This window comes from Trichoderma atroviride, chromosome 1, assembly GCF_020647795.1.
Source record: "Trichoderma atroviride chromosome 1, complete sequence".
NCBI classification, from domain to species: Eukaryota; Fungi; Ascomycota; class Sordariomycetes; order Hypocreales; family Hypocreaceae; genus Trichoderma; species Trichoderma atroviride.
Genome location: NC_089400.1, coordinates 4,794,854 through 4,819,890, shown reverse-complemented (window position 1 = coordinate 4,819,890; position 25,037 = coordinate 4,794,854). Strand labels below are relative to the sequence as shown.

The 25,037-nt window shown below is 50.5% G+C and overlaps 8 protein-coding genes across 10 annotated transcripts; 4 read left to right on the top strand and 4 right to left on the bottom strand.

Moving 5' to 3' along the window:
* Nucleotides 1-104: 104 nt before the first annotated feature.
* On the bottom strand, nucleotides 105-2,745 carry TrAtP1_001739 (uncharacterized protein). Of its 2 annotated transcripts, XM_066111132.1 has the most exons (7): nucleotides 2,622-2,745; nucleotides 2,178-2,565; nucleotides 1,900-2,125; nucleotides 1,767-1,832; nucleotides 1,444-1,707; nucleotides 1,148-1,388; nucleotides 105-1,082 (listed from the first exon to the last, which is right to left on the bottom strand). In XM_066111132.1, exons 1-7 carry the CDS (start codon nucleotides 2,698-2,700, stop codon nucleotides 340-342), a joined length of 2,007 nt encoding a protein of 668 aa, XP_065967204.1. In that variant the 5' UTR covers nucleotides 2,701-2,745; the 3' UTR covers nucleotides 105-339. The 2 variants fall into 2 exon arrangements, with proteins under 2 accessions (XP_065967204.1, XP_065967205.1); XM_066111131.1 differs by having other exon boundaries at nucleotides 2,178-2,745.
* A 1,143-nt stretch (nucleotides 2,746-3,888) lies between these two features.
* Nucleotides 3,889-4,512, top strand: TrAtP1_001738 (uncharacterized protein; the record flags this gene model as incomplete). Its single annotated transcript, XM_066111130.1, has 1 exon — nucleotides 3,889-4,512. The coding sequence occupies one exon, from the start codon at nucleotides 3,889-3,891 to the stop codon at nucleotides 4,510-4,512; it is 624 nt and encodes a 207-aa protein (XP_065967203.1).
* Nucleotides 4,513-8,814: 4,302 nt separating this feature from the next.
* TrAtP1_001737 (uncharacterized protein) lies at nucleotides 8,815-12,418 on the top strand (the record flags this gene model as incomplete). 2 transcript variants are annotated; one of them, XM_066111129.1, is made up of 7 exons in its annotated part: nucleotides 8,815-8,959; nucleotides 9,063-10,007; nucleotides 10,073-10,709; nucleotides 10,766-10,828; nucleotides 10,912-11,560; nucleotides 11,628-11,872; nucleotides 11,935-12,418. In XM_066111129.1, the coding sequence occupies 7 exons, from the start codon at nucleotides 8,815-8,817 to the stop codon at nucleotides 11,999-12,001; spliced, it is 2,751 nt and encodes a 916-aa protein (XP_065967201.1). In that variant the 3' UTR covers nucleotides 12,002-12,418. The 2 variants fall into 2 exon arrangements, with proteins under 2 accessions (XP_065967201.1, XP_065967202.1); XM_066111128.1 differs by having other exon boundaries at nucleotides 11,628-12,418.
* TrAtP1_001736 (uncharacterized protein) lies at nucleotides 12,419-13,809 on the bottom strand. The gene is made up of 3 exons (XM_014085853.2): nucleotides 13,611-13,809; nucleotides 12,880-13,418; nucleotides 12,419-12,809 (listed from the first exon to the last, which is right to left on the bottom strand). Exons 1-3 carry the CDS (start codon nucleotides 13,633-13,635, stop codon nucleotides 12,636-12,638), a joined length of 738 nt encoding a protein of 245 aa, XP_013941328.1. The 5' UTR covers nucleotides 13,636-13,809; the 3' UTR covers nucleotides 12,419-12,635.
* Nucleotides 13,810-13,905: 96 nt separating this feature from the next.
* On the top strand, nucleotides 13,906-17,690 carry TrAtP1_001735 (uncharacterized protein). Its single transcript, XM_066111127.1, has 3 exons — nucleotides 13,906-14,716; nucleotides 14,832-16,792; nucleotides 16,867-17,690. Exons 1-3 carry the CDS (start codon nucleotides 14,284-14,286, stop codon nucleotides 17,281-17,283), a joined length of 2,811 nt encoding a protein of 936 aa, XP_065967200.1. The 5' UTR covers nucleotides 13,906-14,283; the 3' UTR covers nucleotides 17,284-17,690.
* A 608-nt stretch (nucleotides 17,691-18,298) lies between these two features.
* On the bottom strand, nucleotides 18,299-19,801 carry TrAtP1_001734 (uncharacterized protein; the record flags this gene model as incomplete). The annotated part of the gene is made up of 1 exon (XM_066111126.1): nucleotides 18,299-19,801. The coding sequence occupies one exon, from the start codon at nucleotides 19,799-19,801 to the stop codon at nucleotides 18,299-18,301; it is 1,503 nt and encodes a 500-aa protein (XP_065967199.1).
* Nucleotides 19,802-20,027: 226 nt separating this feature from the next.
* Nucleotides 20,028-22,008, bottom strand: TrAtP1_001733 (uncharacterized protein; the record flags this gene model as incomplete). Its single annotated transcript, XM_014085855.2, has 3 exons — nucleotides 20,028-21,142; nucleotides 21,211-21,792; nucleotides 21,996-22,008. The coding sequence occupies 3 exons, from the start codon at nucleotides 22,006-22,008 to the stop codon at nucleotides 20,028-20,030; spliced, it is 1,710 nt and encodes a 569-aa protein (XP_013941330.2).
* A 1,660-nt stretch (nucleotides 22,009-23,668) lies between these two features.
* TrAtP1_001732 (uncharacterized protein) lies at nucleotides 23,669-23,989 on the top strand (the record flags this gene model as incomplete). The annotated part of the gene is made up of 1 exon (XM_066111125.1): nucleotides 23,669-23,989. One exon carries the CDS (start codon nucleotides 23,669-23,671, stop codon nucleotides 23,987-23,989), a length of 321 nt encoding a protein of 106 aa, XP_065967198.1.
* Nucleotides 23,990-25,037: the final 1,048 nt, after the last annotated feature.

The window sequence follows — 25,037 nt, the reverse complement described above, 5'->3', positions numbered from 1 at the left end:
TTCTTTTAGTTGTTGGAATTCGGGTTAACAAAATACCTGGACAAATGGTTAAAGTTAGATGTCTTATTTATAGAGATGATTATAGACTGATAATAATGTTACATGTGGTTTCTTTCTGTTGTTATAGATATTATTCTATTTCTGGTACTGTTATCAGATTTGCGGCCTCCAACTACGGATACAGAGCAGTGAGTGACTGATTTCCTTGCTGAAAGGCTGTCAAAGCGGAGGTAAACCACACTTGGGACAATCTTGAGAAAAACGGCTTTGAAAGATCAGGTACCTAGATTACATGTACCAGATATGCATGAATTATCGTCATGTTCGATTGAGAATCTGCTAATAATATCGAGCTCCGGCTGTCGCATCCCATATGATTTTCCCGGCCCCTCGACTCCGCAGTAGTTTGACCACATCCACGTTATTACCCTCAACTGCCCACGCAAGCGGCGTCTTACCGCTATCATCTTGGCTTTCAATATATGCTCCCCCGTCGACAAGTAACCCGACTATATCCGCTCGTCCATCATAAGTTACACCAGTAAGCGGCGTAAGACCGTAGTAGTTCCTCGCCTCCGTATCAGCCCCTTGCTCGAGAAGGCATCTCACCACATCTATTCTGTCATTCCAAGCTGCAAGCATAAGTGGCGTTTGGCCTTCTTTAGTCCTTGTTTCAATGTTGGCGCCTCGATTAACAAGCAGCTTGACTGAATCTGTTTTCCCATAATGAGCGGCCGTATTAAGTGGTGTATATCCGTTGCAATCTCTCGCTTCAATGCTGGCACCTCGATCGAGAAGGAGCTGGACTATATCCAGCCTTTCATGCGCTGCTGCATAATGAAGAAGTGTACTAGCGGTTTCATCTTTTGCATTGATTCTTTCATTTCCGATGAGCAGCAAGGATGTAATGCCCATCCGACCCCTTTGAACAGCCACTCGAAGCGCGTCTTGGTAACAGATGTCATTCCCCCTCTCTTTCAGATGCTGCAGAAGCTTGACTTGCGACATGCATGTTTTTGAACAGCTTGGACATGTTGCGCGGCTTCTGCCTGTTGAATTTACCGTGTATTTTGGGTTGAGAGCTGACGACGGCTGATTAGCAATGACTGCTGTTCATTGGATTCCGATTAAAAGTGCAGACTCGAACCTTCGCTATTGAATCTCTTGTGTATTACTTCCAAAGCGTCGTCGTAACATTCTTTGAAGAAAGGCTCAATGGCCCTGTAATTCTCATCGTAGTTACTGCCAAACTTGGGTAGATCAGAGTGATTTTGGTTAAAGGCGATATGTTTATGCTGTACCCGATCAGAGTAATGACCTGTTGCCGAGGTGCGTGTGACCAGAATGTCTGGAGGCCCGGTGAGTTTCCATTGCCCGGGCGACTCTTCCTGGGCACTCAAATGCATCAGCCATGTGGCATAGAACCTTGGTGATTCTACTTACCTTGGCAGTTGCACTCTTCTTTGTCTCAAACACCGATGTAACCCTTGCCCCGGGAAAACAAAACACCTTGGTAAAGTTTACCTGCAAATTTCTTAGATAGAAGGCATCGGGTGCAAGGCTGTCTATGAGGTTCCTGTTTGGCTTCGTATCCACAATCGGCATCCAGTACTCGGTCTTGATACCCAAATTTGGGACCCCAAACAGCAATAGACCGTATATACTCAGAAAGTCATCCGGATAGTGCTCAGACATCTTATAGATAGCCTGCACCGCCACGTGGCATTAGAAGATGGAACAGTAGCGAGGAATAAGAGTTTACTAGCCTCTTTCACGACAAGTCCTCCTAGACTATGCGCCACAAAGACAATTGGGGTCGGCACCCACGACGTCTTGGGCCGGGAATGAGTGAGCTTGTGAGTTATCTTGTGAGTCGTCTTATGGGCAACTGATACTCACTGTTCGCCCGCTCCGCATCGCGTTAAGATCGGAGCTCAGTCGCTGTGCAATATCGCCTACGTCCTGGAAGCTCTCGGAGTTGGCCAGTGTTGTATCGTATCCATAAAGTAGAACACGGGCCTTTTCAGTCGTTTTTGCAACCTCATCTCTCAGCCACATAAATGTGCCCCCTCTTGCTTTCCAAGAACCAAAAGGATGGCTGCTGAGCCCGCTGACGGCAATCACGCTGCATTCTGTAAGCACACACAAGGCGCCTCTTGGTCGGCGAGAACACTCACTCCATCCTCGAACCAAGCTTGGTTTTCGCATCATTCAGAGGTGTAAAGCCCCCAAAAGAAGAGTCCACCGTGATGTAGTGCGTCTTGCTGTCCCATGTCACATCGGCCGTTAGTCTGTCGCTGTCCTTGAGCGTTTTTGGGGTGTGTTTAAAGGTGACGGTGGCGACGTTTGTGCTGGAATTGGGAGGCTTGTAGGGATCTGATGCAAGCGAATGGATGGTAGGATCGAGCCTGCTTGCGTCTTCACCCAAGGCCTGGGAAATTATCATCTTGATGTCATCAGGCGAGGCATCAACAGGAATACCCTGGACGCGGTAGGTGGTTTTGGTTGTCCCCATGGCTGTCCCCACTGTAGGTATGCTGTGACAGTATGGCAAAAACGAGATACCTGGTAATTTCAAGTTGTAGAATGGGAAGATACAGCTTGGTCACCTTGGTACTTACATCGGGTACCAATGTTCCAAGAAAGCGGCTGGGTACCAATAGATATCAGCGCGGGGTAGGAATTGATAGTATCAGTCATCCACACGGCACATAAACGGCATTTATTGGAGAATCACTGCCTGGCATACACCACGTATTGTCGGAATAGATAATCCTTTCAAGGATAAGAACCTCATTCGGTAAGAGCGGGGCCCTTTTTTTTGTCCAATACATGGGCAGTAGGTACCTAGGTACCTATATACACCTTTTCTCGATTCATGTTTTGCTACCTGGTATGGAGAGTGTGGGGGACACAGACAAGAATCACGGAAAGGACTGTGTTATTTATTAGAGGATATACTATTATCATGGCCAAAATACTGTATAATCTCAGTATCTACCATAGGTACGAAATTGAGAGCGAATCTACCACCAGGTAATCCTTCTGCCGTATTACTGCAAACTACCAGCAAAATGCCATCTGAGATTCTTCCTAGTTCATGCTTACACGATGGCAGATGGATTAGACTCCACACATACTAGGACATCGGAAAGACATCAATGCTCACTTTGAACAACAGTCGCCTAGACTCTAGATGGAAACTGGCATAGCTCAATTAGCAAATTATTTAGCTTATTCAATCAAACACTCGTAAACCCCTCACGAAAAGCTTCTAGAAGGCAAAGAACAGCCCAAAGTAATGTGGAGTCCAAAGTCTATATAGTTCTAATAGTACTACTATTATCACGACTCACTTTCCAAAAAGCTATACTCGATGACTTGCAATTCGGATAAAGGGTCATTTCCTTCCTATTTAAACATATGGAGTGCTGCAAGAGGAGTCGGTAAAGGGGGGTCATCTCACTGCGGTATCTTTGGATATAGAGGATGCATTATGCGTTTAAATCAGCGCCACTATGGGAAATTGATGCGAGAGTCCTTTATAAGGGCGTTCAAATCATGGCTAGCTGCCGACAAGAAAAGTCGGATTCTGTTGAAGATTACACTACCTCTCGCAAGCTTAGGCCCCTCATCGCCATCAATCCGTGGTGTCGTGTGTGTGGGTAGGGGAGAGCAAGCCACTCAAGGTTGGAGGAAACGAATGCAGTTTTCGGGATAAGCACTCACCCGAGAAAATCGGAACTTTGATTGTGCATATGCCGGGGGTAGATGCTGTAGTATAAGAGAAGGGTGCATATATGCCTATCCTCTCGCATCAACCGCGGCCAGTGGTGTCCAAGAGAAAGTAAGAGAAAGGGGGCGTGTAACTAGAAGACGAGGTTGTAGATGTACACACGTAAAAAGGGAGGGGGCAAAAAGAAGACCGGATCTTTTCCTCATACACACGTGAGCGATGAGCTTCTACGGCCAAACTTGACAGAGGCACCGAGTACATCCGCAACCTCTGGCGAAACACAGATTGGTCGAGGCGGCAGGGGACAAGACGGCAGCGAGGGTGTGTTTGCATGGCGAGCTGCGGGCCTCAAAGCGAAGTGGGAGCGCGGCGTAACATGTACCGCGCTTTTTGGTCTGATCCACGGGGCAACAGTACACTATTTGGGCGCATGGTGGCATGAACAATCTCTCACCCGCTCCGATACAGCGGCTAGGTGCTACAGAGATTTGATCCACGACGGCAGATCTGGTCTGGCCCCGGTCCCTTGCCGTTGTGTGTGCTGCCACGTACAAAGATGGAGCGAGGGCCCTGTGGTGATGGCAGGGGAGCAGCAACTCGCGGAAGCGGCAGTCTCAGACATGCCCAGAGCCAGTGTATGGATACTGGCGATGATGGAGAAAAAGAGGGAAGCCAAGAACGGGCTGGGCTTGCTTGTGCTTTGGCCATTACCCCTCGCAGGAGCTGAAGGAGGGCATAGATCATTATGTGCCCTCTTCCGTCATGGCGGTCCATGATTTGTTGATGCGGATATGAAGTCTAGCCAACACCGGCTCCTATCAAATGCTGACGATCTGATAAGTTTGTGTCCGTGTGTGCTGATTCCCCAGCCTACACAGTAGACTGGTCTCCACGCCTATTGAGCACTTGATCCATCCATCTCGTCCATGCAAGGTAGGCGGTATGTGACTCTGGAGATGACGCAGGAAGCCGTGAGCCAGGACTTGGTACAACTCTGCCCATGCATTACGACAGCCACATAACCACGACCGTGACCACAATTGTGCTCGCACGCTGCTGCTGCCGCGGCCACGGCAGGCCTTTGTTCTTGAACTGCAAAAGCGGTAAAGGATCATGTCATGGGAAATGTGAGTCAAGAGAGTTTGGGTAGCACGTGGCGACTGGTTTGTGTACCACAGAAACATAATTCGACCGGCATAAGCGGCGGATGGGCGATGAGATGCATGATCTAGAGCAACCGTGTTCCGCAAGCCAGCCAGAAGCTGAGTTTACGGCTGGACCATGGATGGATGGATGGATGGCGGTGAGTGGAATATATATTTGTGTCGGAAGTAGCTGGAGACTTTATACTCCAGTGGAGGATGGCGAAGGCTAAATGAGTAAACAGAAGCAAGAGAAAAATTCCTGGAAGTGGTGATGCTGAATATAAATCCGACTTAATAAACAGACGCCGTATTTCGAATAGCTCGCGCCTTTCCCTTGTCCATCAGACAATAAGACGCCTTGAGAGATACGCCTAGCACAAGGATTTGCCCGCCTTTGCTGACAAATTTACTGGATGCGCTGCGAGGAAGAATACCGACATCGATGCCTGGTAGCATCGGGTGTCTCTCCATCTCAGGTCCTGAGTGTCTATCCGGCTTTGAAACACTCGGAGCTGCTGCAACCACAGCCCGCAAGGCTGTATCTAGCGCCTGTATTAGCTAATTGCTGAGGTCCACTTAGGACGTTCCTGGGCGGTAATTGCCGTCTGGTATAGCCTGGCTGTGGCTGGCGTGGGCATATACAATGTACAACTGAACTCTTGCAACCTTGGACAACATCCCGTCCTGGTTGTGTAACACAGTGTTTTCCTGTCTGGCGCCCTTGCTTTCGCCGCTTCACCGTTGGCGTTGCAGAGGGAGAAAGAAATGAAAGGACAAGGATTCTTGACATTGGTGTGAAGCAGGCTGGCTAGGGGTATGGCGCAGCTGAGAGGGGGACCGCTGATATTTGGCGAATAAAAAGTGTGGCATCGTGAGAGGTGGCCAACACAGCCCGGCATGGATAGATAGGTAGCCTAGTTGGCTGAGCAAAATGCCGGGATAATAGGCATTCGACTGCCATCCAGATCATGGCCAGCGCGTGGTTTTTGCATCAACAGTCGAGCAGTTGATTGACAGTGCCGAGTGGCCTGGCAAGGCAATTTATCCCTCTGCTACCACGCGATACGCAGCGATGAAGTGGCCATGGTGTCAATGTACAGGCCGGCAGTCGATTGCTGATAGGCCAGCCTCGTTCTGCTTTTCCTACTGCAGTTGCTGACAAGCTATGCATAACCAGGGGGGGCATGAATGACTTCAGCTCTCCTTTCTCGCCCCCATTTTCGCCGTTATTTTTTTTTTTTGCAAGCCTCTGTGTCTATTGGTCTGTGTTTCTTCTCGGATCGAAATCCTTTCCGCCGCAGCGGTACCCAGTCATCATCCATGGCCTTTCCTGACCTTGGCCTTTCTCCAGGCCTGCTAGGTGTCCTCTCTCCAGGACAGACAGGATATCTTCAGGCACCATAGCAACTGGCGACTGCAGACATGTCTCCGAATAGCCAGGTTCAGAATAACAGATCCGGACAGCGGACAATGGGCGCATCTCCACGACGGCGCTGTCAGCCCCGAGGCAGCATCCCATTCCTGTTCACTAGCTGGCCTGTGCCCGCCGCAGAATCAGCACCAAGGAGGAGGAACTGGACTGAGCTCTGTGCATGGGTAAAGCTGGCATGGCATAATAAAAAGCAAAGTTGAGCGTCTAACATGCATACCTAGCCTTGTGGGCCAATGCCGGGGTTGATGGCCGGCTGGAGTTGCCATCCAGCAGGAGAGTCGTTCTATTCGTCCTCGGTGTCTGCCATGTGAGGCAAGGGATGGTGTTCTTTGATTATATAGCTTGCTCTTCTCGCTCGCCAATGAGCTCTGGGGCTGGAAAAAGAAGCGTTGGACAAATTTCCTCGCTCCCCCTCTTGCAGGTCTGGATGACCAATTCCGTCGGTGATACCACCCACCTGAGCAGATAAGGCGAGGAGTCAAAGGAGGGGAACAAAAGAACAGCCATCCCAGTCTTCCAAGAACTTTGGCGTCTCTGCCCCCTACCTAGCTTCGAGTCCTTTGCTTCCCCAGTGTCCATCGGTTCGAACCCTTCAGCCCAGCCAGTCACGCTGTGAGTAAACAAGTAAGGAGGTGATCGGTTGGTACCTTTCTCCCCAGCTCGCCTCCCCTTCTCCCCTCTCCCTTATATCTGCGTCTCCCAACAGCACGGTTCCATCCGCCAAGCTGGCATCTTTGACATCCCGGCATCTTAGCACCCTCGTGTTCTTCTTGCGATCCACGTCTCTGCCCCTCCCCATCTGTGCAGCGACCTTTCTGCAAACTCCCGCGGCGAGCGAGAGAGCCTCCAAGAGCTGCGCCTGTGGTTGCCGGACAGGCGCCGACCTGAATCATTGATTGGTCCCCCCCAGTTGGGTCTCGATCTAAAGGAACAAGTACCTAGTTTGGGGGCTTGCCGGCTGTCTGAAGCAACAGGGTACGACCATCGCTGTAGGTACAACCCGAGTCTCTGTGAGTCTGCGCATCAAGCCCTCTGCCTCTACCCTTTAGTCCCAGCTGCTCTGAGACAGCACAAGGTTGGTGTTTGCGTCTGCTGGTGTCACTGGCTGCGGACGTGACGACAGGTACTAGTAGTATGTATGTATACCTGTGTACATTGTCATTGCGTCCTTCTCGCTGCATCTCCAGCTTGTCGTTTGCCCTATCCAAACCGTCAATGTCAGCTAACGACTGCTCTCAGCACTCGACACCAAAGGCTGGTTTGGGCGTCATAGATACCTCAAAGGTGGTCAAGGACAACGGTGGGATTTGCACATGTCAAGGTGACTGACTGACTGTATCCTCCAGCTGTTCTAGGCGCGAGCCTTGGGCGCCCCGAATCCGTCTCTTGCCACTGGTAACATCGCCATCTCTACTCTCAGGTACGCGCAGTCTATGCTGTCGCTGTTACTGACGGCGTCGAAAAAGACATCTCCATCCACAGCATCTGCCGGCGGGATACTTTCTTCGCTAACTCTAGGCATCAACAGCGACCCCTCGGCCAGGTATAAGGCGGGAGTTGGGCCCAGGAACGGAAATACAGGTGAGTTGGTGGGGAGCTCCTCCCCTGGTTTGGGCAACCACCGCCAGCATCGTATTTTCTCCAGTCGTCATTATTGCTCCACCCCTCCCTCCTCAAAGCGCCACGCCCTCTTCAACACCTCGTCAAACATCTCGAGATGCTCTACTACTAGTACCCGTACCCGGCAGTACTTTGCGTCAACGAGGAAAGAAGCATTTGCCGGGATACGGCTCCTCGTCACTCACATGTGCGCCTGCTCTGACCTCTTCCTACTTGTCTATTCTTCCTTCTCTTTTCCCCTTGGCGTATGACTTCTTCCTTTACACGCATACGTCAGGACTTTTGCTGCTCTCTTCTCTGTTATCCTCCTCCATCTCGTCCGTTACCGCCCCCTTTTGCTCCATTTCTGGCTCCATCTCCGTCGGCATCATCCGCGGCTGCATGATCGTGATCACGAGCGGGCCTCATCTTCGTACCGCTCGACGCTCCATCCTGGCATCCGCTCTGCCCTCGAGTTACACCAGCCATGTTCCACTGACTACTATCCTCCTCCTCCTGTCCATCCGCTATTTGATGCTTTCATCCTTTCGGCGAGGCGTGCTAATACCATTCTCTTCTCCCAGTGGCTGAGCACAGCAGCAAGTGGTGCAGTCCTTCTTCTCTTCTACCGTGCCATTGTAGGCTTCGTGGCCGCCGTACTCGTGTCTTGCCCCCCCTCACATGGCGATTTTTCCCTTGTTATATTCCACGGCATATCATCTTGCCGCCTGCTTCAGAGTCACATCTTCTTCTGTATAAAGTTATCGTTTTGGAATCATTTTGGCCACTTCTTCAACACAGTCGAAATACTCTCTTGCATTTGTGTTCGATTTCAAATCCAAGAGAAAGGGAATCTATAATTCATTATTCAGCATCCCCTTCTCAGAACAAAGTATACCGCCATGATGGAAAAACAACCTGCGGCAGCAAAGGCCCCTGCCCATGAACACCAGGGAAACTCTTCTCTGCAAAATGACGGAGACAAGGACGAGGCGAACCGCAAAAAGACAGGCACTACCAGGAAGCGGACCAAGACCGGCTGTCTCAGTGAGTGGTTGTTTGATTTGAATCTGCCTTTTTCTTGATGCTAGAGCTTTTCTATTTCCTTATACCTTGTGTTTCCCTTTCTAACACAGAATATTGTCAATAGCTTGTCGTAGGAGACGAATTAAATGCGACGAAGGCAGGCCAATTTGCAACAACTGCATCAAGTCGAGACGCGACTGCGAAGGATATAGCCAAAGAGTCATATTCAAGGAACCTCTTGGCTCGTTTTCCTCACCTTTTAGCCAAGGGATCTACTCCTCGGGTCCTTCGGGCATCGCAGGTGATCCGCTGTCCACGCACCCCGGCAGGCAGCCATCAAGAGGGCTGTTTCCAGCAATTGCGCCGAGACCTCCCTCTCTTGACCATCATCAACATGGAATGCCTCTTCAGCCGACTGTAGCACCATATCAGCATCCATTTCATCAAGGAACATTGTTACAAAACGCTCCCGCATACAACATGGCTCCCAATCAATATATGCAGGTTCCCTATGACACACAGTTCCCTAACCCCCTGCTTGTAGCCGAAGCTAATGGAGGACCTGGCTATTTTGCCACCGCTCCTCCCGAGGCCCTTTTTTATTCGGCCCCAGACCGAACCGCAACTCAGGATGCGATTACCAATTTTGGCAGTCTGAATGGTGACAATGGACTAAGTAGTTACCCGGGCGCCGCTGCCCCCCAGCCCCTGAATAACCAATGGGAACCCGATATGTTGGATGATGAAGCTTCCATACCTGACTCTGATGACGATATGCCGGACATTAGAAGAAATCTGCCACCTATTAAGAACATGGTATCAGAGCGTTGGACTTTGAATGCTGCAGACGCTAGCATTTTTTCAGCTTTTGCCCAGAATGATGATGTGTTGGCGTACATGGAGGCTCCCTATTCCGCTGAATACTGGGCTAGTGGCCTAAACATGGTATTTATGCACTTTATCAATGTCACTGGACCTGGGATTTCAATTTTTGAAGGAAACATATCTTGTGCAGCGGAGAGAGGTAAAAGCAGAACAGCGGCAGGATCTGGGCAAAGTCTGTGGAGCTGTAAGTCAATCATGCGATCTGAAAAGGCCAAAGTACATGTAGGATGTCGCTGACAGTCTCTACAGACGCCATTCCAACACTGGCACTCCAGCATCTGGGCCTCTTTCATGCTATGCTTGCGTTGGCGAGCCTTCAGCTTGCCAAGCTTCGAGACAGCCCTCCGACAGCAGCACTGAAGCATTACCATCGCGCTATTCGCCGTGTGGCCAATAGTGTAAAGTCGCCGTCTAAGAGGACTCAACCGGCAACTCTTGCCGCAACTCTCTTGCTCGGATACTTTGAAGTTTGGTCGTCTGATCATACAAAGTGGTGCAATCACCTATTCGGTGCCAGGATTTTGTTCCGCGAGATGTCTTTGGGGGACATGACTCGATCATGCTTCCCTGTGAAGCGTATGCGCCAAGGTCAAGAAGCCAATGGATACCAACTGGGGCACATAAACTCCCAATTTTATGGCTCTCATCAGCAGCCAGTATCACCACAGGGTGGACTAAATAATCTGGATTACGACCTTCTACGCGCTATAACAGGGCTCGTCGTAACCCCTGAAGATTACGGTGAAGGAGAGAGACAGCCTTCTGACAAAAGGAGTGCTCCAGCAACCGATAAAGAAATTGAAAAATATGACATTATTTGCGATCTCTTTTGGTGGTACTGCAAAATGGATGTATATCAAAGCATGTTAGGGGGTACTAAGCTCTTGTAAGCTCTCTGCGCTCCATCAATTGGACGAGTATGTGATGTTAACTGGAACACAGCATGGAATATGAATGCTGGACACAGATTCCTCCAAGAGCACCCTTTTCGACATATTCTGCAGCGTATGTGACCCCTAAACCCCTGTCTTTTCCCTTAGTTTCGCCGGTTCCCATAAAACAGCTGCTAATAATTTGCGCATTATTAGGTATGGAACATATGATCACTTGATCTTGTTGCTCGGGCGGCTTTCAGACTTTGTTTCGAAGGATTTATCTCGAAAACAAAAGGCCATAGAAGCTCAAGGTGGCGGAGCTGGAGCTGGATCCCCAACCATGTTTCCAGGCATGTTTCCAACCTTTGGTAAAGTACAAGCGCCGATGGGCTTTAGTCCTCCGAGAGACGACACGCCGCAGAGCGATTCCCAAGATGATATTGACCCCGAAGCCAGCTACGAAGCCGCTCTGCAGGAGTGGAATAGCATTTACCGCTCCTTTGATATTTTCAAGCGCCGTCTTGGGCCCGGATTTCAGCCCATAAATGATGAATTTGGAGATCAAAAAGGAACAAAAACGCCTTTTGGCAACGCCATTTACTTCAAAACGTACTCCATTGCCGGCATCTGGATGAACTATTACATGGGATTTATCCATCTGTATCGAAGCCACCCATCGATGCCTCCAGTGGCCATGAGGGCAGCGGGGCAAATGGCAAAGAAGACGGCGGGCTTTGCCCAAAAGATTGGACAAATTGCCTTTGGGCTTGCTGCGGATTGTTCGGAGTATGCAAATATAAACACCTATCTTGGTGCTGCTCTTATTGAGAGCTCCTTTTGTGTCTTTGTCGCAGGGATACAAGTGAGTATACCGTTTCCCGTTCTCTTTCCTTTCTGTTTGCATGCAATGTATGTTGACATATTTTTAGTATAAAGAAACTGCGCAGAGAGAATGGGTAATCCAGAGAATGCATGACATTGCTCGTCTCACAGGATGGCAGTCCGCCATGCAAATTGCCTGTGGATGTGAATCTGCATGGATCAAGGCAAGCACCATGGGTGGGCCAGAATATTCGCGACCAACCATTATCAATGATTTTCCATCTTCCATATGGAAGAACCCTCGCCGAATTGATAAGAAAATCGACGAATTAGAATCAAGCGATGAACGGCGGTTAGTACTGGCCAAGGCTGAAAGAACACATTACGCAATCGGGATACTAGCAATCGAAACAGAACTCGCGAGACTCGAACTACGGGACGATTTAAACTAACCACCGGTATAGAATGCGTGATGTTTTAGAGAGACAGACAGCTTATACAGGGAGAAAGAGGACAAGAAGAAGAGTATGAATGGGACAAAAGAGGGAAAAAAAGAAAAGGGAGAAAGGCTCAAGTAACCGATTGGCAGGAATGCAAGCTCACAGTCTTAGGGATTGTTCTCTTTCTTTATCTGTCATTACTATGCTTTGCTTCTCTCTGCTTGCAATACACAGCACTGAGATACAATGCAGCGTTCATTTTGAAGGGATTTTTGAAACGGATTTTTTGTTGAAGCATTTAGGAAGGAGTAATGAGAGTTTGTTCAGGGCGAAAAAGGAGGGTATGGCTTGACGAAAGTGGCAAATGGTAGGAGAGGTTTTTTTTTTATAACTGGTGTGAGAAATTTAATGATGAGAAAAATCAGCACAATTGCGACACAACTGCGATGATTTTGTTTTGCATTCTAAGAATTGTATTCTGTTTCTTTTTAAGAGTTTATTGTATGATGTTATGTATGATGCCACGACCACTTAGATAGTCATAATGACATATGTATGGAGCTTATCCGAGTGACCCTTGGCACGCACCCATTCACTTGGCTACTTGAGTGATGGGAAAGGAAAAGAGTCTGCAATGCAATTATTTTCTATTCTCGTTATGCATTTGATAGTTGATTAGTTTGATGGTAGTCGATCGACAACTGCGGCCATCTCATCATCTGTGTATATTCTGAAGCCCTTGTCTTTGGTGACACTGGCTAGCTGCACGTTTTTGGAGTCCAGCTTCTCTTCCATTACTTGTTTCAGCGTCTTGAGAACCAGGGTCTCTGCATCGGCAATTGTTAAAGACTATCAATATGTGCTCGTTAGCGGGCTGTCTCGGTATAGTCTAGTATGTTGTATAAGTGAGGAAGCTGACCTTGTGGTATTCGTTCTGCAGCTCTGCCTGAGCTCCCTCCGAGCCTGATCCTATGGCCTTGGCATCGAATCGATAAAAAGTGCCACTGGGTTCTGCGTGGAACAATTGGGGTCCGTTCTCGTCGAAGCCCGCAATGAGAAGCGCAACGCCAAAGGGCCGGCTCATGATGGTCTCCTCTCCGTCAGCACCCTCGCCGAAGCGCAGGGCGAGGTCGCAGATGGCCTGTGTGCAGCTCTCAACACTCAGAGACTCGTTGTAGTTGAAGGCGTGGCTCTGGCACTCGACGCGGGCGTGCTCAACCATGGACCGGGCGTCGGCCTGGAGACCGGACATGGCGCAGCCAATGTGGCGGTCGATCTCGACAATCTTCTCGACGGAGGAGGTTTCGAGGAGGGAGGAGGTGACTCGCTTTTCGACGCCCAGGATGACGCCTTCGGAGGTGGCGATGCCGATGGCGGTGGAGCCGAGCTTGATTGCCTCGAGAGAGTATTCGACCTGGAAGAGACGGCCTTCGGGGGAGAAGGTGTTGATACCCCGATCTGGAGGTGGGAGAGAATGCAGTTAGCACAGAGCATCTTGAGTGATTTGGCCGTGTGTTGGTGCATCTATATGACTGCAGGCCTGTTTCTTCCTTTTCAAGATGCATCTGCCTCTTCGTGTGCGTTTTTGCCAAGAGCTTCAGCAACGGGGAGGGGAGGGAAGATGAGGGCGCGGGGGGAAGAGATGCTTGCCGTATTCAGATCTTGCCATAAACATCTTGGCGGATTGTGTGGATTGTGGATTTGGCCTAGAGTGCCAGTGAGAGTATCAAGCGGCGAGAAAGAATGGCAGAGGGGAGGGATGGTGAGGCTGCAAGGAAAGGCTGAGAGAAAGACGAAGCTGGTGTTGGTGTTTGCTGCTATCAGGCAAACACTGGGCCTACGCATCCAGCTACCTCCAGCACAGGTACGCAATCCGTAGGTACCTCCTGGTGGGGTGAGGCAGCAAAGCACGCCGCTTCGAGCGCACCGCCACAGCTGGCGCCACAACGAGAGCAGAGCTGCAGCCGGAGGCGCGGTCAATGTTATTCCGGCGCAATGGAACTGGCAACCGCGACGCGCCTGATGGCCGTGTTTCACCCCACTATGGCCAGTCAATAGCGGTGCAAGCTTAAGCTGCCTGCTCTTTATGACATACAAGCCACAATCAACTTATACCCAGCATTGGCCAAAACTTGTGACGGACACAGCACCACAAACAACGAGACGAAGAAACTTGGTAACAATTCTCCATGATAGAAGTGCGGGAGGCGTGTTTTATATGACAATTTCCTTCAATTTTCTCACCGAGCCTGGCCCGAAGTGACAGCACGAGGCGGGCACGTCCATTTACACACCAGCTTCGGATGTAGCTAGAACCCGCGATATGTCTGGCGTAAGAACGAGGGCATCCAGCCGCGCCAGCGTCTTTGCTGACGAGCGATCCCGGGTTCCCGGAGCCAATGGAAACCTGCGAAGGGTCGCGGCGGATGCAAAGAATGCAGAGGCGGGCCCATTCGGCAGCAACGAATCACAGAAGCGATCGTCGCCAGCAGGCAATGCGAGGGCCGCGGGCAGAGCCAAGGACGAGCGGCGCTACGAGGAGCGCAAAGTCACCGAGAGGGCCTTTGAAGCTCACGTGGAGCGGGTGGTTTCGCGGACGAACAGCCCTGTGAAGCAGCCGCAAAGACGGTCGACGCTGCAACAGTCGCAGCAACAGCAGCAGCAGCAGCCTCCGGAGAAGAGGCCGGCGGAGATGCGCAGACAGAAATCGTCTACTGATCTGCGGCAGAGAGAGATGCGGGCAGAGACGCCTCCAGGTACGATCTACCTTTTTTCTCTTTTATTGAAGCGAGACGAGAGACGAGATTGTTTATACACGCTGGACATTTTTTTTTTGTTCTGTTATATAGAGCTAACACTTTGAATGACCAGCTACCTGGAACCCCGAGGCGACGCTTCTGCCGCATACTTCTGCCGCCCTTGCTTCGCGGATATCAATACCTCCCATTGCGTTCGCGATTCCGTTCGCGCCGCAGCCAAAGCCCCTGAACGAGTTAACGCTGGAGGCTCAGGAGGCAGCTATTGTGGAAGATTTATTATATGTTTTCATGGGCTACGAGGGGCAGTACATTCGATATGCTAGGGGCTATACTCCTCACGAGGAGAGAGATCGACTGTCCGGGCCGCCATTTCGGATCCTGCCAGGTCTTGACCCTAGCTTGCACGATTTGACAAAGTCCATGCTGAAAATGGCCACCTACTACTCAGCGTTGGAAGCCTTTGTCGACGTGCAGAGTCGGGAAGAGTTCGGCGCGGTCAATCATGCGCTGTGCGCTTCCGTAAGAAAGTGCCTGCAGGACTACCTGGTCATGATTGCTCAACTGGAAACACAATTTCTGACGAGCGAATCATTCACCGTCCATGTCCTCCACATACACACACTGCCCACATGCCAGATGCTGTCCCACCTTTACGCCATGGCACAAGAGCTCTTGAAGAAGAACGCGCTGCTGGACGATGAAAGCGACGAGGAAGATGACGATGATATAGACGACTACGAAAAAGTCCTCGAGAGGCTTGCTGAGGGCGGAGATCTCGTTCCTGGAAGTTCTAAAGCTCTGAAAGTCTGCAAGGGCGGCGGGGTTTTGGGCTTGCTAGCCTCAAGGTTAGAGTCGATGGGCGGTGACCCGGCTGCCCGATCACTATTGACATCATTATTGCGGGACGCGAGTCGACCATATATGAAGATGCTGAACGAGTGGCTGCACCATGGCAGTATTCACGATCCTCACTCCGAGTTTATGATTAGGGAACAGAAGAGCATAGGACGAGAGAGGCTCGAGCGAGATTATATCGACGAGTACTGGGAGAGGAGATATACCATCCGTGATCAAGATGTACCGCCGCAGCTGGAGGGCGTCAAGGAAAAGGTACTGCTGGCTGGAAAATATCTCAACGTCGTTCGCGAATGTGGCGGAGTGGACGTGAGCAAAATAGTGACGGAGCTACCAACCTCATTCGACGACAAACGGTTCCTTGAGAATGTCAATAATGCCTATGCTCATGCCAACGAGTCTCTCATGCAGCTGCTACTTACCACGCATGAGCTACCGTTGAGACTGCGCTCGCTCAAACATTACTTCTTCCTCGATCCGTCAGACTCGTTTTCATACTTCCTCGAGCTTGGCTCATCAGAGTTGAGGAAGCCCGTCAAATCGGTCAACACAAGCAAGCTGCAGTCTCTGCTGGATATAGTTCTGCGCCAGCCGGGGACTGTGGCCTCGCTTGACCCTTTCAAAGAGGATGTAAAGGTGGAGATGAACGAGATTACCCTCATCAACAATCTCCAGCGGGTTGTAAACATCACAGGAATCGAGTCAGGCCAAGTGATGCAGCCTGTTACTAACCAACCGCCCATTGAACCGGATAAGAACGCGACTGGCTTTACATCTCTTCAGCTCGACTACTCGGTTCCTTTCCCAGTCTCTCTGGTGATCAGCCGCAAGACCGTGTGGCGTTACCAAGCACTCTTCCGTTTCTTGCTCTCTCTACGCACCCTGGAGTCTCAACTGTCGTCGACCTGGCAGACACATACAAAGAGCGTGACCTGGGCCCACAAGGGCGTCAACCAAGAGCTCGAGACCTGGAAGCGACGAGCCTCGACGCTGCGAGCGAGAATGCTCATCTACGTCCAGCAGGTCCTGTATTTCTGCACTGCAGAAGTAATCGAACCAAATTGGACAAAGTTCATGTCCCGTTTGAAAGCCAAGGACGACACTTTTGACAGGAAATCCGGAGTCAATCGGACGGTAGACGAGCTGATGCAAGACCATGTAGACTTCTTGGACACTTGCCTGAAAGAGTGTATGCTCACCAATAGCAAGCTACTAAAGGTATGACGAATGACCTGATTCCCCCACTCTCCTCCCTCGCCAACGCCTTACTAAACATCTCACTGCTTGTCTAGGTCAACTCAAAGCTTATGCAGTCCTGCAGCATCTTCGCTGCCTACACGAGCTTCCTATCCCGCGAGATCGAAAAGTCTGATCCTGATTTGTCTAGCGGCAATAAGCCCGACACCATGACCGACGACCAATGGCGGCGCTTCCAGGCCTCGAGGAGCAGCGCCCCGCGTTCAGGGTCAGCAGCACAGCACGATGCTTCGACCCTGGAGAGCGTCGAGTCGCGGGTCAACAATCTTGCCGACATTATCCGCAAGTGGGAGAGCAACTTTGGCCGTCACATGAAGATTCTGTCAGACTCGCTTAATCACTACGCTGCGACGGAGACTGTGGTGTTGCTGAGTTTGTGTGCCAGATTGAGCTCTGTGAATCAGGGCACTGAGTGGGCTGCTATTGGAGCCGAGGAAGACGACCAGGCATAATCCCACTTTTTTTTCTCCCGTTTTCGAGACTCTTTGCTTTCTCAATATCGAAAGGGAGGAGGGATCCGTTCAATGTGCACTTTTATTTTGCTTTTCAACGACCTCTTAATGAATTCTTGTTAGACGAGTTAAATCGGTTAGCTGCTGGTCTTTTGGTGTATGGCGTTTGACGTGTCAAGAGCATAAAATGGGCCAAAGGAGGATGGGCAATGAGCGCCAGTATTCAGGCACATGTTTTTTTTTTTTCACAAGGATTTTACTATACCAAAGTCATTTCTCAGTCCCTACCAAGTTGCGTTTTGATAGCAAATGTTGATGCGGAGAGGGGGAAAAAGACAATGATTGATGCTCGCTTGAAGTTAAGGCACATTTCACAATTCAACCTTGCAAGAGGAATAACAAAGGAATAATAATATTTTGGTGAGCAAATATCAATCATAGATGCAGACTAATCCCTCCCATATGGTCACGAGTTGTCCATGCGCTCTCGTTCATCCTTCCCCAAATAAATGAGAAAGAGCAAAAAAGGAAAAGGGGAATCAATGAAGTACAAAAAAGAAAATGTAAGCCAAATATCACCAGATCCCGGGCGCCGCTAAGATCAGGCGTGGCTCGTGAGAGCTTTGGTATGTAAAAAATGCCACAATATGCCGCGGAACCAGAGTGTTTGCCATACCCGAGATGAGATGAGATGAAATGAGATGAAATGATATATATATATATAATGAGAAACAAAAGGAGGGGAGGAACAGGTTTCCTCTTCAGCCTCCTAGAAATCCGCTTTTGCTCTCCCAGTGTCAAGATGTTGTCTGGTGGAATGGCGAGAGTATCAATGAAATAAATGGGTTACAGCACATATGCGTATGTATGCCATGTAAATGGGAAGAAGAAGAAAAATATAAAGTTATAATGCTAAAAAGCTGTCGGGATATCGGAGCTGGGAAAAGAAAAGAAGAAACAAGCAATATTAAAATTCGTTACTTCGTTATGAGAGTCGTGATAAATCACAGTCTCATCATTTGAAAAGACTGCGAAGATCCATGAGCTTCTGTCTCGCAGCCTCTGCCTTGTCAAGCGCTTTGTTCTGGCCGTCCATGCTGAGGCTGGCCAGCTTCACCTTCTTTTCTTGCAGCTCAAGCATCTTTTCTTCGAAACTGTTGCGCATAATGTACCGGATGGTGCGCACAGGTCGCTTTTGGCCAAGGCGGTGTACACGATCAACCGCCTGGGCTTCGGCTGCAGGGTTGTACTGCGGCTCCATCACGTACACGTTGTTGGCAGCAGTCAGATTCAGACCCAGTCCACCGGCCATGATAGAGACAAGTATGACATGGATGCTATTGTCTTCACGGAAGCTATCCATTGCCGCTGTGCGTGCTTGCCGGGTCATGCTACCATCCAATCTAGTAAATGAGATATTGGCCTCGTTGAGCGCCAGCTCGATGAGGTCCAAGTGTGAGGTCCAACCGGAAAAGACAACAGACTTGAAAGGAGGTTCATGAGGGTTGGCTTCACTTGCAGCTCTGGACTTGAGAAGGTCTTCGAGGAGAGCCTTTGTCTTGGTATGGGGTCCATCATATTTGTCCAGTGCTTTGCTGCTTGGCTTTGCTTTATTGTTCTTGGCTTTGAGATTGCCTTCATGTTCACCTTCCACGTCTGATCTGCAGATATCAACGAATCCAAACGGGATTTGGGCGCTACAAACGATGCAAGGGGCAAAAGTTTGACCAGGTGCATAGGCAGCTTTAAACCGCTGCTTAAAGGCTTTTATGCATGATGGGCAAACAACATGAAAGCAAGACGTCATGTATCCTAGGGTATCGTTTTCGTTCTCTGCCTCTACCGCCTGTGTCTCTTGAGAGGAGATTTTCTTGTTGCACTGGATGCACGAGTCGTTGTTGGTGTCTTGCATCAAGGTAAACATTTCATGTGCTTTCTGGTGAGAAAGTAAAAGACCATCCACCTTGTCGTCATCCTCGTCAATATCAATGGCCATCTCTGCCGACATACCTCGCAGGGTTGCCAGGTCATCTTCATTAAGTAGATCTTTGCCGTGCGCACAAAGCAAGCGGAGGCGAAGAATGGCTTTTAGGATATGAATGTAGGTATTCCCGCCAAGAGCCCCAGAGGTGAGATTTCCAGCCAAGACTTTGACCCTGTCCTGCGCATTCCTTGCAAAGAGATCGTATACGCCCCGCTCCTCTGGGCTGAAATCAAGTTTGACAATGAGATCTTCTCGAGAGGGTAAATCAATCTTGTCCTTTAGTCGACGAAGAGTGATTGAATCGACGAGGATTCGAAGCTTGGGAACAATTTCAGGATTGCAGGCTTTGAATGGCTCGACAATGTGGCGAACAAATTTCGCTCTATGATGAAAAGGTTCCAGACGAATAAAGGACAAGAGAGCCGCAAAATCATCCAGTCGGTTTTGGACGGGAGTTCCGGTTACGGCCCATCGCCGCTGGGCCTGAAGACGAACGATGGCCTTGAATTGCATGGTGGACTGCTCGCGAATCATGTGTGCCTCATCCAGAACAATGCGAAACCACCCAATCTCCTCAAGCGGATAATTGCCGCTCTTGGCTTTGCGACGAGCGCCGAGCTCGTTTGAGACAGATCCATAGGTAGTGAGGACGATGTCGTATGAGGCGAGCCGCGCTATATCTTTGATACGACTGGGTCCATGGTAAATATGATAGGAAAGCTCACCGGGAGCTATGTGCTGCTTGATTTGCTCATCCCAATTAGTAATGGTACTGAGGGGGGCATATAATCAAGGTGGCCTTGGTATTTCGGACCACCGGCGTGAGGCCCAGCGGCGCCTGTGAGGCATCCATGTCGCCCTTTGTTGGCTTAGTTTCTGGAGCGGAAGGCTGCTCCGGCAACAGATACTGAAATTGGCGGGCTTCCTCGACTGTACTCGAGATGAGCGACAGGATGCTGAGCGTTTTGCCAAGGCCCATCATATCGGCAAGTATACCACCACGAGTATCCGAGGGGGCGGTAGCCTGGCTCTCGCCAGTGATGACATTATGAAACACCTGATGTCCATTCACGTTTGTTTTGGTCCGCCAAAAGGATACCATGGCCTTTTCCTGTAGCTGCAGCTCACGTGGCTGTTCCCTGGTCATCATGAAATAGAGCCCCTGCCTTTGGTGGGTGAGCAAGGGGGTCGTGATGGAAGCTGGGGGATCCATGGTGGGTAATTCGTCATTCCTAGTAAGAGAATCGAATACTCCCATGACCTCGGAGCGGACTTCTTCAACAGTCCTGGGGGTGGAATTGGTGACAGTGCCAGAGCGGCCAAGATCACGATTGGAATTTGCCCTAGGTAGTTTCTTCAGGGATTGGAAGTGATCCGGGTGGTGCGGGTTGAACAGTTTGATGCCACTCTGAACAATGTAGGGCTGTTGAAGAGTTAAATCGTATCGCGACATGAAATGGCCAACGTTTCTCGCGTATTTGAAAGGTCCATACAGGACGATGTCGAGGATATAGGAACGCGACACAGGCTGGCCAGGTTCTTGCCCAGGCGCAATAGGTTGTGGTGGGATACGGGCGTCGGTCCTGACACGAAGGTTCAAATCCAACAGAGGCCCCAACGCATTAGCAGAAGAAGCGTCGACGAAGCCGATGACTTGTCTTGTGTAATCAATTATAGGAATCTTGGAGCTCCGGTCGGCGATATTCTTCCTGAGGACGACCTTGATGCTGGGTTGGTAGCCAGCGCCCCACATACTCTGTATGCCGGGCTTTGGAGATGGAACTCGGTTGCAATTTGCGCGGGTTTTGATCATGCCATAGCAAATTTCTTCTTCTTTGGGATCAACAGGGCCGGGCGAAGAAACATCGTCGTTGACTGAAGGGTTTCAAAGTTAGCAAAGAACAGAGAAGCTCCAAGTACCTAGTGCAAGAGGCGGTCCATACCATTTGTCAAGTCAACAGTGGAGTTTTGAGGGTTAGCAGCCAGACCCTGTGAAGCCGCCCACCTCTCAGCTTGCCTCTTCGCCGCTTGAGCTTGGATTTCTCTCAAGTAAGCTGGAAGCCGACGCTTGCGCTTAGGAACGGGCTCATCATCCTCATCCTCATCCTCATCGTCTGAGTCGTCGTCCTGGGGCATATTGGGCGTGGGTTTGGGGCGTATCAGGACATGAGTAGTTTGTGGACGATATGCATTGGCAGTTCCGTACTGCGGAGCCTGGACGTGGCCGACGTTCTGTATGACATTTTGAGCGACCGGCATCTGGGCCATTGGTGTAATCGCCGTGGGCATCAGGCTCGTGGTGAATGAATCAAAGGGGCTATTGAGCAGCGCCGTGAAAGAAGTAGAGTCGACTCCTGGCATATCTCCGGGGAGCTGCTGCCAGGGTAATATGGGCTGACCTGGTCCATTGTCTGTGATTTGCGAGCTGTTGTACCCTTCGTACGGAAGATTTGACAAAGGAAACGCATCAGGACTCCATGTCGGCACAAAATTTGAACTACGATCAGGGGGCTGCGAAGGTCCTCCTAATAGAGAGTCAGCATAATCCAAGGCCATGGCTTGAACTTGAGCGAAGCCAGTGGGGATAGAAGAGAGCAGAAAGAAGCATGGATTTGCCCACGGTCTTGTTGAAGCAGGGCGTAGTGATGGGAGCGGGGCAACAGATGAAAGATCAAGGTGAAGAACAAAAGTAATGGAGGAAACATTAAGGAAAAGGTGCAGATATTACCGTTTGCGTCCATTTGTAGTATATTGTGTGGCACTTGTAGGCTACACAAGGTGAGCCTGCAAATGCAAAGTTCAGAATTAAGGAGACAGAAGAATGGCGTTTTACCACATGTGCGATGAGGCTTAATCCGTCATCACAAACGTGCATGCAAGAACGACGATGGATTGGGGTGATTAGAACTTGACTCTCCCCTTTCTTGCGATGGCGTAGAGCGAGAACTAGGTATCCGTATTATAAATGCTTTGGTTGGTATCGTTACAATGAAGCGTGAATGCGCCGTTGGTAGCCGGTCAAAACGATGATAGCAAAGCGAAGCCTCCCAGACGATAGTTGCAGAAAGTTGATGCGGAGCAGCAAATGCTGTTCGAGGATGGAGTTGAGACGAAGAAAAGAAGAAAGAGGGAGGCAGGCGCTGAGGAAATTTTTATGCTCGGTATAGAGCGCGGGTGGAAAAAATAGCGGGAGGCGAATATGCGGGATGAGAAGGAGAATGAATAGATGGTCCGAAACACTGAGAAGCAACTAGGAAAAAAGAAAAGAAAAGAAAAGGGAGAAGAGTAGAAGAGAAGAGAAGTGAAGAGAAGTAAGAGCAGCTGTCAACAAGGGGCTGGAATCTTGATGGTGATAGAGCACAAGGCTCCAGCTGGTGGCCGCAGCAGCATCAGAGGCCGTGGAGAGGCCGCAATGCACGTTTGTTAATGGCTTCTGTCTCAGCCGCAAACGCGCTCGTCCTTTTCGTTTCTCTTCCGGCCGGCTGAGACAGCGGCAGAGACACGGCTGGTGGCGGTGGAAAGGCAGGGAGAGCGGGATAGAGTGGAGGACAAGGGAGAGGAAAAAGAAAAGAAGAACAGAGCCCGTTGCTGGCGATGGAGTTGGCGTGAGCAGTGAGTGAGTGAATGCGTGCTGTGAGTGAGTCTAGGTCATGATTCTGCACTCTCGACATGTCGCCAGGCAGGTCACAGCGGTAGTGGGAATCTACTAGTAGGTCGTGGGCGGCGGCCTAGCGGGCCAGTCAAGCCAGTCAAGCCGGTCAAGCACGCTGCGGGCCTCTGATCAGAGCGTGCAGCTGGTATCGGCGCACGCTGAGTGGCTGCAGCAGCGAGAAATAGTCTGCAAGGCGGGGCGCTAAATCGACTGCAGAAAACTGGAGGTGGGCTCTTTTCTTGCAGAGGCTGGCTGGAGGTTGCTGCACAGGGCGAGAGCAGCTGCAAAAAGGCCTCGCTGGAGATGTTGATTAGACGCATGTAACTAATTGATGATGCATGCTGTTTCTTTGACTTTTGTTCCCTAGGTATTCAGTAGCACTGTTGCTGCACAAGCCGCGCCTTGCAGTAGAGCCTTGCCATGTGCAACTCGGAGAGAGGCTTGGTTATCACGATTTCATAGTGGAGAAATGGGCCCTCTCTCCAGTTTATACCCTCTTTCTCATCTTTGGCAGCTGACTTTATTAAAAGTCGTCACTGCGATTACAGCATTGCCGATTCGAGGACTGCATACAACTACATGTTGCCACCCTACCTTGCAGCCTGCATGCCATATGAGGCATCCAAGTTGATTGCTCCATCGACCGCTGAAAAAAGAGAAGCAAACTCGGGCCCAGATGCCATCATGCATCAAACACGGACGGAATCCTGCCTGCCACTGCCGCAGCTACCGCCACGCCAGCCCGCCGTATGAGTGGCAGCAAGCCGGAGAGAGAAAAAGCAGAAGCAGCGGCTACTGCAGCCAAGCAGGTCACCTGCACAGCACCGTTTGCAGCGACAGGGATCGCCGTGGACCGTGCACCCTCCAGTGGCGCGCCTCCAGAAGGCTCCAGTGCTCCAGTGCTCCAGTGCCCCAGAAGCCCGAAGCCATGCGTCTCCAGCGCCTCGAGGCCTGGAAGCGCTGCCCTGTGGATGGTCCCTTCAACCCAAGATGCATGGGGGCACGTGATGCAAACGTCCAGCATCTCGTCCTGCAAGGTCACCACCCTGGCTGTTGTGATCCCTGCCTGATGCGCACCAAAATCCCCCGAGCGACTATCGACGATTGCCGACCTCCGTCCAAACGTATTGGGCTGTATCATATCAGTTTTTCTGCCTTCCTTGGTCTCGTTTGCTCGTAACAGCTACGTCTTCCAGCGCGTTGCCCGCACATATGCATGGCTGACACGAGTCGCAACCGACTTTTGACGCTCGACAATGAGGATTGGACGCAACCACCCACACCCATCGCTGCCGCTGCCAAGTGCCATTCGTTCATGGAGGGGGCTGAAGAATAAGACATGCAGACGGAGTGCATACGCGGTACAGTGCATTCTCGCTCTGCCTTTTTTTTACAATTTTGCATGTGCTTCCATCGACGATACGAGGTGGACCTGTCGCTCTTGTCTCTTCGACCGGATGCCTGGGAGAAGCGGGGAAAGCAAGACAGCGAGGCGAGGGATATCAAGTTGGACTCTCCAAGAGTTGGTGAGCAAGACAAGGTGAGAAAAAGGCCACTAGACACGATTTACCCAGTAGCGCACTGGTATTAGTACTCGGCATCATAGCGAGCGACCGTCACAACTTCACAGGGCTGCTAGCTTCGGATCATCCGAGCTGAAGGCGATGGAGCCGCATACACCCCGGTTCAAAGGAGCGTTCAAGCCGTGCTTGCATGAAGAGAGCCAACCACCACGTCGGATCATACCCAGCAAAACTTGGACGAGTGCTGACGACAATGGGACTGGTAACATTCTACACGTCGGCGATGTGCGTATTACGCCCACCTGCTATTGCTGCTGGTGCCGAGCACAGGCAAGTACTCTACGAGACAGATACTACTACCGTTCTGGACATGGATCCGAGACCATCAGGCGAGACATGCATAGTACCGTCTGGCATCGATTGCCACAACTGCACGGTCGTATGTGTTCAAGACAAGCATCGTAAGACTCTTGTGCACCCCACAGTGACGCCGATCCAGATGTATCGCAGCAGCGTAATCGATCAAGTCAGAGAGGGGACAAATCGGTGACCATTGCAAGATCGCCAATATTGCAGTGGATGGATGTCTCAGCCG

What these genes read in the sequence shown, in the direction of transcription:
- TrAtP1_001736 (XM_014085853.2), bottom strand. Translation starts at nt 13,635, where the DNA reads ATGTTTATGGCAAGATCTGAATACG. An exon ending in TATGGCAAGATCTGAATACG is followed by an intron (nt 13,419 to 13,610) that starts GCAAGCATCTCT and finishes TCCCACCTCCAG; the next exon opens with ATCGGGGTATCAACACCTTC. An exon ending in TGCAGAACGAATACCACAAG is followed by an intron (nt 12,810 to 12,879) that starts GTCAGCTTCCTC and finishes ACATATTGATAG; the next exon opens with TCTTTAACAATTGCCGATGC.
- TrAtP1_001735 (XM_066111127.1), top strand. Translation starts at nt 14,284, where the DNA reads ATGTCTGGCGTAAGAACGAGGGCATCCAGCCGCGCCAGCGTCTTTGCT. An exon ending in GCGGGCAGAGACGCCTCCAG is followed by an intron (nt 14,717 to 14,831) that starts GTACGATCTACC and finishes TTGAATGACCAG; the next exon opens with CTACCTGGAACCCCGAGGCG. An exon ending in CCAATAGCAAGCTACTAAAG is followed by an intron (nt 16,793 to 16,866) that starts GTATGACGAATG and finishes CTGCTTGTCTAG; the next exon opens with GTCAACTCAAAGCTTATGCA.
- TrAtP1_001739 (XM_066111132.1), bottom strand. Translation starts at nt 2,700, where the DNA reads ATGACTGATACTATCAATTCCTACCCCGCGCTGATATCTATTGGTACC. An exon ending in AGAAGAGTGCAACTGCCAAG is followed by an intron (nt 1,389 to 1,443) that starts GTAAGTAGAATC and finishes TTGAGTGCCCAG; the next exon opens with GAAGAGTCGCCCGGGCAATG. An exon ending in CAAGAGATTCAATAGCGAAG is followed by an intron (nt 1,083 to 1,147) that starts GTTCGAGTCTGC and finishes AGCCGTCGTCAG; the next exon opens with CTCTCAACCCAAAATACACG.